Below are 9,531 nucleotides of genomic sequence, written 5' to 3'. Positions count from 1 at the left end.
ATTAGGATTGATGCCTAATTTGACCCAATTTGTGATCAGCTTAAAAATTTAATCTCATATATGAAGTTATGTATTAGAAGTTGAAAGTTAGATCTAAATTTTGGCAATCAATCTCGTATATGCAACAAAGAATCTTAAAGCCACGGTTATGATGTGGGCTGAAATTTAGTTCAACCAACGTGCAAACAATTTAGTTCGAGTCAACGTGCAACCAATTTAGTTCGAGTCAAATTCAACAATGCACAATTTTGACCAAGAAAGGGTTAGAATCGTGGTCACATACTGGACTACCCAAAACCTGAGTCTAGTATTGCTAAGCCATATTTGGCAACCTAAAAATAGGAACTTACAAAGGAAAAAATTAAAAAAATATGAACTTTTACTATTGCACCAACAATGAGCCTCACTTATCAATATACACGAGTAGAAACACCCACATTACAGAAACAGGGGAAGGAACACACACACACGCATAAAAGTATTATCTACCATTTATCGCACTAATTGTTACATCATTTGAGGATACAATGTCTCGACTTTCCTTCCAAGATTCATCCATGTCTATAGAGCTTCTTCTCATTGAAGTAAAACTCGGTCGTCTCGGCATCTGCATACTTGTACTTTGACCCTCCAACATCAGCAACACAGACGACATTATTGGTCTGTCAAATGCCATGTCCTGCACACACAACATCCCTACTTGTATGCATCTCAACACTTCATTTTGGCAACATGAATCTGCAATTGAAGGATCAATCATCTCCATTGCTTTATCACCATCCCATAAGTCCCATGCCTGAAACATTTCCAACATTTTGTCAAATTACACAGACTAAACAGAAAATAAAAAAATAAAAAATAAAAAAGATTATGTATAGACTTACATATCCAATAATATTTGAGTGTTCGGGTGAACGAAAACTAGTGTTTCTCCGGCCGGTTATAATCTCTAGTATTAATACTCCAAAACTATACACATCAGACTTGACAGAAAATAGACCTTCCATTGCATACTCGGGAGCCATATAGCCGCTACATTTTACAAGTGATCGTGGAATTCAAGTTAGCAAATCTTTGAGGAAAAAAGATAAGAGTGATTTTCCATAAATAAGAAAATTTATGATACTTACTATGTTCCAACAACTCGGTTTGTATTGGCTTCATTTTGGTTGCCTCCAAATATCCTAGCCATGCCAAAGTCTGAAATTTTCGGGTTCATCTCTTCATCCAACAAAATGTTACTCGCCTTAAGATCTCTATGAATAATTCTAAGTCTTGAATCTCGGTGAAGATATAGGAGCCCTCGCGCAATCCCTTCGATTATTGTAAAGCGTTTCCTCCAGTCAAGTCGCGCTTGCTTAGCAGTGTCTGCAGCCATAGCATTCATCAAAATAAGAAAACAAATGGTATCAAAATGAACTTTTTTCTTTTGAAGCGTATATAAGCATTGTTTCCACAGAGAATATTAACAAAGTGAGAGAAGTACTAACCAAAAAGAATTGTATCCAAGCTCTTGTTAGACATGTATTCATAAAGAAGCATCTTTTCTTCTCCTTGAATGCAGTATCCAAGAAGTCTAACAAGATTTCTGTGTTGTAATTTGGCAATTAGTGTAATCTCATTCTTGAACTCCTCCAAGCCTTGTCCAGACTTTCTTGAAAGCCTCTTTACAGCTATTTCTTGTCCCCATGGCAACTTTCCCTGTTAAGCATTATAAAAGTTAGCAACACTCTAGAGCATTCCAATACACAATTAACCTTCAAATTTTACCAATTTTTCGTAGAAAATTAAAGAACATACCTTGTAGACAGGGCCAAATCCACCTTGTCCGAGCTTGTTTTCATTTGAAAAATTGTTTGTAGCTAATGCCACAGTATTAAAATCGAGGAATGATAATTCTGCTCCGCTTACATGCTGCCCTTCAACTCTAAGGTCATCCGGTCCAGAAAGATCTGTCGAAAGTTCCTCACTTCTGCGTGCATAAAGCATCGGTAACTCATTGTTCTTCTGCGATGGATTCAAGAATGCTGTAATGGAGAATCAAGAATTAGCATAAACAGTCAAGATAATTAACAAAATAACAGTACAATTTTCATTTGACTTTCTAAAATTTACCTTTCAATTTTGCTCCGAACCTCCATAATAGCCAAATGGTTACACATAGAAAGAATGCGCCCACCACCACTGTTGCAATTATTACAAATTTGGTTATTTTTCTCCCACCACCTATGATAGAAGAGAAACAAATACAAAAGTCATTATATTGTTTATAATTGAACAATTAGAAGAATCAAAGAACTCTAGCTTGTTCCACAAGAAAGCAAAAACTATTTGAAAAAGGTCAATTCATGAGAAATTTCTGATATATAGATATCCTATTATGCTATAGTTCTAATCAAGTATATTCATGAGAAATTTCTGAAATTTATCCTATTCTCCCTAATGGAGGTAAAAATATCTCTTAAATGTTAGAAATTCTAACAGCAGCAAAAAGTATATTCATGAGAAATTTCTGATATTTATCCTATTCTTCCCATAGGAGGTAGAATATGTCTTAAATGTCAGAAAGCCTAACGGCAGCAAAAATTATTATATGATATAATGAAAATTCAAAATGCTAACAACAGCAGTGACATATACAATTGAAAGTTTCATCTTACCTAATTCAGAATTCGCGAGACGAATGTAGAGCGTGTTCCCACCATCTGCAAATTGCTGAAGATCAACCAAATCCCCACTCCACATCATGCAGCTGATCCCACTTACATATGCATATGCTTTACATGAACAATTGTTCAGACACATATCTCTGCAAGCATTGATATCATCTGATCCCACGTAGTCCACAAAGTCCGGTAACTTCATCCCATCAACCTCGACAAATCCATCTTCTTCCCCATTCCCTCCCTCGATTAGGCTGCTATTCGTCTCACACTGCAATTGTGTCCTCCTAACACACCCACCTGACCAATTCCCTCTATTCCACTGATCCAAGTCTTTTGCTACAAACCCTTCAATACAACTGCATATAGAAGATCCATTCACATAACATTTCCCGAAAGTCCCACACTTGTTGTACTCTCCACATACATTATCAGGCTGCGATTGTATCAAACTCCACTTCATTTCATCTTCTTCCCACATTAGCTGCTCCTCATGTCCATCCGAAGTTATCAGAAACCTTACAATATCGGAAGTATTTGACAACGTATACGTAAAATACATGTTACCATCTCCCTTATCAAAAAGCTTAAAACCATACAGATAGAGGGCATTCATGGAAGGAACACCTGTAAACATTAGTCCATTCCAATGGCCACTTCTCCAATGTCGAGTCTGCCCCTCCCATATCACAATCTGTGGCGATCCACGCGGATCAACGCCCATTGAGTACCTCCCAGGGGAAGGATCATTCTCACTTCTCCAAGAAGTGAAAACATGGTTCTCCCCGGTATCAACATTCATGTGGACTTTCATGTCAGGCAAGTAAGTGTCTGTTGGATCGTCGAAGCTCTGCCACAAGGCCTTTGCAGCGTCACCAACACTGTCGTTGCTCGAGAGAATAAGATTACCGGTACTACTCATAAGAATTGCAGTGGAAGAGTTACCGGACACAACTGATGCATTACTCGACCAGACTGAACTGCCATTTCCATCTAAAACCATTAGGTTACCGTTGTTTCCGATCGTAAGAACACCATCTTTGCCGGAGATTGGATTCTCTCTGTTAGCAACCCATATGAAAGATTGTGTTGGAATTTTGTTGTACCAAATTCCGACATACCTGAAGGTAGAATTTCCAGGACTAAAGAACCCCAGGACGAATCTTTGATCTGCCGAGGTAATGTTTTCGCCATCTTTTATTGATTGGCCCTGTGAAAGTGTATCTGCTGCAAAGCAGAATGAAGAAAGAGAACACAAGATGAAGAAGAAAAGAGAGCTTAGAAAAAAAGGAGTTGGGTTTCTGAAATTGATGCCCATCATACAATCTGAATGTGGACTGTGTGTGGATGGAGATTCATCTAAAGAATAGAAATGAGTTTTAAGAAAGAAGAAACCATGAACCTGTGAATTCAAGGTAGTTGCTGATGGCCATCCTTTATTTGTTTACTAATGATTTTGATGTAAGTTTGAGAAAATTGACCACAAACTTTTGTTGAACATTATTAGTTGACTATGTACCAAAAGAGAAAAAAAAAAACTTAGTTGACCAGTCTATTTTGCATTGTTGTTTTAATTCTAAGCCACCATAACAACAGAACATACACTTTGAAATTGGTTAGGTATATGTCAAGAAAATTGAATTCCAAAAGTTGAAAACATGTCACAACTATAAATGCAAAAACATTTAATTTTTTTTTTATTTTTTAGGAAATGAGTTAATACCTCATTGGAGGGAAAAAGTGGGGATATTTAATGCCTTTGTATGGAAATTTATATATGAAGTATAATGATGTGAATGAAATCTAGTGAATTAAAATCATTGGATTTCATTACAATCTCTTAGAGTAGAAGATAGATATAAATTTAATAGTTGGTAGGATTTGGTAAGGTTACCTTCCTAAATTAGGTTCATTACCATCTATGATATGATGTATTGAATTTAAATCTCCAATTGGAGCATTAATTGATTAAAAATGCTAAAGATCACAAAAGGAATTGGGTGATTTTATCTTAATTGACTACTTATCCAGCTAGATTCCATGTGCAATGAATTAAAATATCCAGTCATTTCTATGAGTTTCTTAAATATTTCAAAGATTTTTAAAAATGCTTGACCACATTAATTTTCATAGCCGTTACATGTTTTTTTTTTTTTTGGTAATTATTATTGCCCTTCATTAAACAATATAAAATACATTCACTCAAGTTTCAAATTCTCAATCATTGTCTTGGATACCTAATTTTTTTTTTATCATTTTTAATCCTAAGTACTAATTTCATGCTACTAAACACAACATTACTTTTTCTTTTATTAAATGTTTTTTGAGAGGCGATATCCGCACTTCACTTTTCAATGTTTGCACTACAATCTTAAATGGAATGACAATTCTAACACTAACTTTATAAGTCTCTCATCTTTATTAGGTCTCTTTTAACAAGACAAAAAATTAATTGAATAATTGAATAAAATATATATATATTTTTTAATGGGACCAAGAAATAAAAATTTATGTTGAATAAATTGACTCTTTTGACCGAACCAAAAAAAGAAAAAAAAAAACAAAGTAATCGTTAAAAAATTTATCACTTATGACATGAAAAAAAAAAAAGCCTGAAAAAAAAAATATTTCTCGAAAAAAAAAAAAGTATGAAAAGAAGATGATTAAATTTTTTTTATCTATTTTGAATAAATTATCTCTTTTGATAAAAAGAAAAAAATATATATTTTTATCTAATAAATTATTTCTTTTGATAGGAGTCACAGTACCCATAAAAAATAATTAAAAAAGTTAATTTTGTTGAATAATATCCCTTTCAATAGTACCAATATATATATATATATATATATATATATATATATATATATATATATATATCATTATGGAATAAATTATTTCTTTTGACCGTCAAAAATTAAATGATTAGTATGAAATAAATTATTTTCTTTGAAAGGACCTTTGAAAAAAACAAATAGAAAGAAAAAAAAAAAAAAAAAGTAAATAAAGTGAAGAAGGTAAAAATATGTTAAGGTTGAATAACTGATAGTTATGACATTATAAATTAAGTGATAGTGCATTAATGAATTTAAAAAAAAAATTTGTCAATTTTTTTTCAAAAAAAAAAATTAATAAATATAGTACAATTAGAAAATAGTGAAGTGTAAATATTATTTTATTTTATTTTATTTTCTCAAAAATGCGAATGTAAATTACCCAAATTTGAAGTTAGTTTGTGTGTCATTCAAGTACTTTGCACAATGTTGCAGAGAAAAAGTGGTGGTATATTTGTATGAGAACTAAGAAGTCAACGACTTGGAAGAGAGATTCCATATTTAAATCCTTCGACAAAATTTCACTCACTAATAGATGCTATATTTTCTAATGTTGTTTTAGGTCCGAGAAGTCGACTAAGTAGAAAAGACATTTTAATGTAAAGTTTTTAATTCTTTACATCTATTAATTTAATTTTTAACACTTTTAAATTTAAAAAAAAAAAAAAAAAATTAAAGCCTTCAACAAAATCTCATTTAATACGTATTTTAATTTTAATTTTCAAGACGACGGTAAAATTTAAATACACCATCTTGTGATCCGCTCTATTGTATAAATACCATCTGTTTCATTGTCTAAATATTGTTTGCTTTGTACATCTTTTATACTTACAATTTTCAAAATGCGTTTACACGAAAAATTAGAAGCAATCCACGCATATAAGTGTCAACAACTATTTTCTCACTCTCGAAGTGATGTGAGACGCCACACATCTACTAAAAAAAATTAAAATTATTAAAAGTATGTAATTTTAATATTTAAATCATTTAAAATGTCTATATGACATAATAAGATTGATTAATTTTCATATTATATATTTTCTAAAAATTCTCATTATTATTATATATGTATTGTCTCCTAATAAATGTGCTCAATTGCATGTATAACATGAGGAATTGATGCAGGTATAAAAAATGTTTCTTGGGCAATGTGCATTTCAAGCTCTCTTAAAATCAAAGAAATTAGAAGACAAAAGTTGAAGGATGTGGAGAGATAGAACCATCAACAAGATAATTAATCATTTAAAAATAGGTTTTCAATAAAAGAGAGTCTTTGGAAATGACTTGTGTCCAATTTGGACCGTCCAAAGTTGCTAGTACTTTCATGAAGCTTGTAACATGAATTTTGGAGCCATTCAAATGTGGTGGCCAGAAAAAGTAGTTAGTTTTATATTAAAATCCATTGGGAAGAATATTAAGTAAAGTCATAGCACGTGGGGGGGGGGGGGGGGAGGTGGGGGGTCCATCTGTGCTTTTGAATTTGGACTCCACCTTGTGGGCATCTTCAATGTCAAGGGTTGGGAATCAAGGTGGGTTGGGAATCAAGGTGGTGTCATTTCTCAATTATTTCACTAATTTTATTTTATTTTATTGTGAAATAAGTGAGGCTGATGTGAAAAATATTAAGTAAAATCCATTAAGTAAAGTCATAGCACGTGGGGGGGGGGAATTAAGTAAAATCCATTAAGTAAAGTCATAGCACGTGGGGGGGGGGGGGGGGGGGGGGGGGGAGGGTCCATCTGTGCTTTTGAATTTGGACTCCACCTTGTGGGCATCTTCAATGTCAAGGGTTGGGAATCAAGGTGGTGTCATTTCTCAATTATTTCACTAATTTTATTTTATTTTATTGTGAAATAGGTGAGGCTGATGTGAAAATATTTTTATTTTTACCCCTTACATATATCACTGTTTTCAATTTCAAAATTAAAAATCAACAGTTTAGTAACCAAACGATATTAGGTCCTTACCTTTTAAAAAATAGTTAAAGGTTTAAGGCAAAGAAAAATATAAAAAATTACAAAGTTTACCGTTTGTCACTAAAAAAAATAAATTCTGAAAACAAGAAACTGTTTTAATGAATAGTTATCTCTAAAAATTAAATTTCGTGAAACAATTCTAAAAAGCTCTCAACACACATTTTTCTAATTTTCAATTCTAAAAAAAAAATTAAAAAACTAATATCATCCTCGAATTGAGATGTTTTTTTAACACTAATTGATGAATGGTTTTTTTAAAAAATATTATCTTAAATCTTTTATATTCTCAATAAGAGAGTGCCTTTCTCAGAAATAGTACCCCATGATGTTGAACGATGATTAAAAAACTGAAACTCAAATAGTTTCATGGCCATAAAACGCGTCATGATTCAATCAAGGACGGGAGAGATTTTGAGCTAGAGAAGCCAAATCAATTTTCTTTTAAGTATGAGGATAAGATTTACGTTTTTTTCCTTCTAATGAATGCCTAACATGCTTTTTGTTTAAAAAATTAAGGCAACATGATAAAAGTTTTCAACATGATGACGATGAGAGAGAGAGAGAGAGAGAGAGAGAGGAGAGAGCCAGAGAGAACTTAAATTTAAGGGTCCTTGGATCCGTTTGGGGATGACTGTTATTTTGTATTTTTATTTTGACTTGAAATAGAATTAATGTCTCCGTTCTAAAGTGTGTATATTATTTAAAAATTTATTTTGTAACGTAAATTTGTTACAAAATTTTTAAAAGTAAAAATATAAAAACATGTTTGATAAAAAATGTTGTAAGTTTGAAAATTTGAATAGTTGGTTAAAAATATTATTTTAGATTTTTTTTTTTGAAGCAATGATACCGTACATGAACAAACAAAAGTATCATTTTAATATTTTCAATTTTGACCTCAATTTTGGAAGGGTTTTGGTACTATTCAAATAACAGCAAATATTACTAAACATGCGAAAGTAATGTTTCGTGCTTTTGCTTCACTATAGTATACTAACAAAAACAAAAAATACAAAATAAAAGCATTAATCAAGCCCTTGCGTATTTTCTACTAAAAGAATGAAAAGTATTGGGCCGAGTCTACTAGAAGGATGGTGCCAAGTTAAAAAAAATGGAAAATGTGTTTTAGTCAAGGTGGAAGCTTAAAATCCAGACAACTATTTGACACTTTGCCTCCTTTTGAGGGATCTAAGACCAATTTGGTTTGCTTTCATATTATATACAATTCCCATACTCGAGTTCAATATATCCTTAAATTTAATCTAAATTGCAAATACAATTTTGTTGCGTTTGTTTGAGAATATTGAATCGGTACTTTCGATTTAGAATTAAAAAAAAAAAAAAATTTATTCAAGTAAGGAATAGACGCTTTAAAATTATAAAATGAATAGAATTTTAGTTTAAATTCTAAATGTATAATTTTTTTTTTTTTAATTTTAAGGTCCTAATTCAATGTTTCCAAACATATTATTTTTAAAATTAGATAAAAAAAAAATAATAAAAAAAAATACTATCACTTGCTTTTTTAAATTATGCCTCACCCTTTACCTTTCACTAACTTCGTTTGACATACGTTTTGTTTTAGACATTTTGTTTTGGGGTAAAACAAAAACATGAAAATGTCTTAAATAGAAACATGAACAATTATGGTTTTGGACCATGAATAATAGTCAAAACAAGAAAAAATAATTTTTTGGCATTTTGATTTTGGATTACTGTTCACGAAATATTTTAGCACCGTGTAAAATAAAACAAGGTCGTATCAAATATGCTTTTGTTGTCAAAATCGACACTATAATTACCCAACAACAAAAATAACAGAAATCAAAAGCATACCAAATAAGACCTAAATGTTTTGATTTAAGAGTCAAATTCAGTCTCCATGTGCTCCACGATGAATCTTACTTATTGCTGAATTAATTTCAGTCCCATTCGTGATACAAAGCTGGTAGAATTGCATCTATGGTTAGAATATTGACTTTGGTGAGACTTAGTCAATTATGACATTAAAACAATTAACCGATAAATAAATAAAATAAAATAAAAAACATTAAAATAACT

General features: G+C 31.5%; 1 protein-coding gene across 1 annotated transcript; it reads right to left on the bottom strand.

Moving 5' to 3' along the window:
* Positions 1 to 234: 234 nt before the first annotated feature.
* LOC132306861 (G-type lectin S-receptor-like serine/threonine-protein kinase B120) lies at positions 235 to 4,180 on the bottom strand. The gene is made up of 7 exons (XM_059804433.1): positions 2,661 to 4,180; positions 2,116 to 2,226; positions 1,801 to 2,027; positions 1,491 to 1,701; positions 1,131 to 1,368; positions 885 to 1,032; positions 235 to 796 (listed from the first exon to the last, which is right to left on the bottom strand). The coding sequence occupies exons 1-7, from the start codon at positions 3,982 to 3,984 to the stop codon at positions 482 to 484; spliced, it is 2,574 nt and encodes an 857-aa protein (XP_059660416.1). The 5' UTR covers positions 3,985 to 4,180; the 3' UTR covers positions 235 to 481.
* Between the last annotated feature and the right edge of the window lie 5,351 nt (positions 4,181 to 9,531).

The sequence above is a fragment of the Cornus florida genome, unplaced genomic scaffold, assembly GCF_030987335.1.
Source record: "Cornus florida cultivar Cherokee Brave unplaced genomic scaffold, ASM3098733v1 CherokeeBrave_3.0.0_Hap2_Chr01, whole genome shotgun sequence".
NCBI classification, from domain to species: Eukaryota; Viridiplantae; Streptophyta; class Magnoliopsida; order Cornales; family Cornaceae; genus Cornus; species Cornus florida.
The sequence above is the reverse complement of the archived record's forward strand: the minus strand, read 5'-3'. Positions and strand labels throughout refer to the sequence as shown.

Bases quoted from the DNA above. Each gene is read 5' to 3' on its own strand.
- LOC132306861 (XM_059804433.1), bottom strand. From the start codon at position 3,984: ATGATGGGCATCAATTTCAGAAACCCAACTCCTTTTTTTCTAAGCTCT. The intron at 2,028-2,115 runs GTAAATTTTAGA...TCTCCATTACAG, and splicing joins GTTCGGAGCAAAATTGAAAG to CATTCTTGAATCCATCGCAG. The intron at 1,033-1,130 runs GTAAGTATCATA...TGTAAAATGTAG, and splicing joins AACCGAGTTGTTGGAACATA to CGGCTATATGGCTCCCGAGT.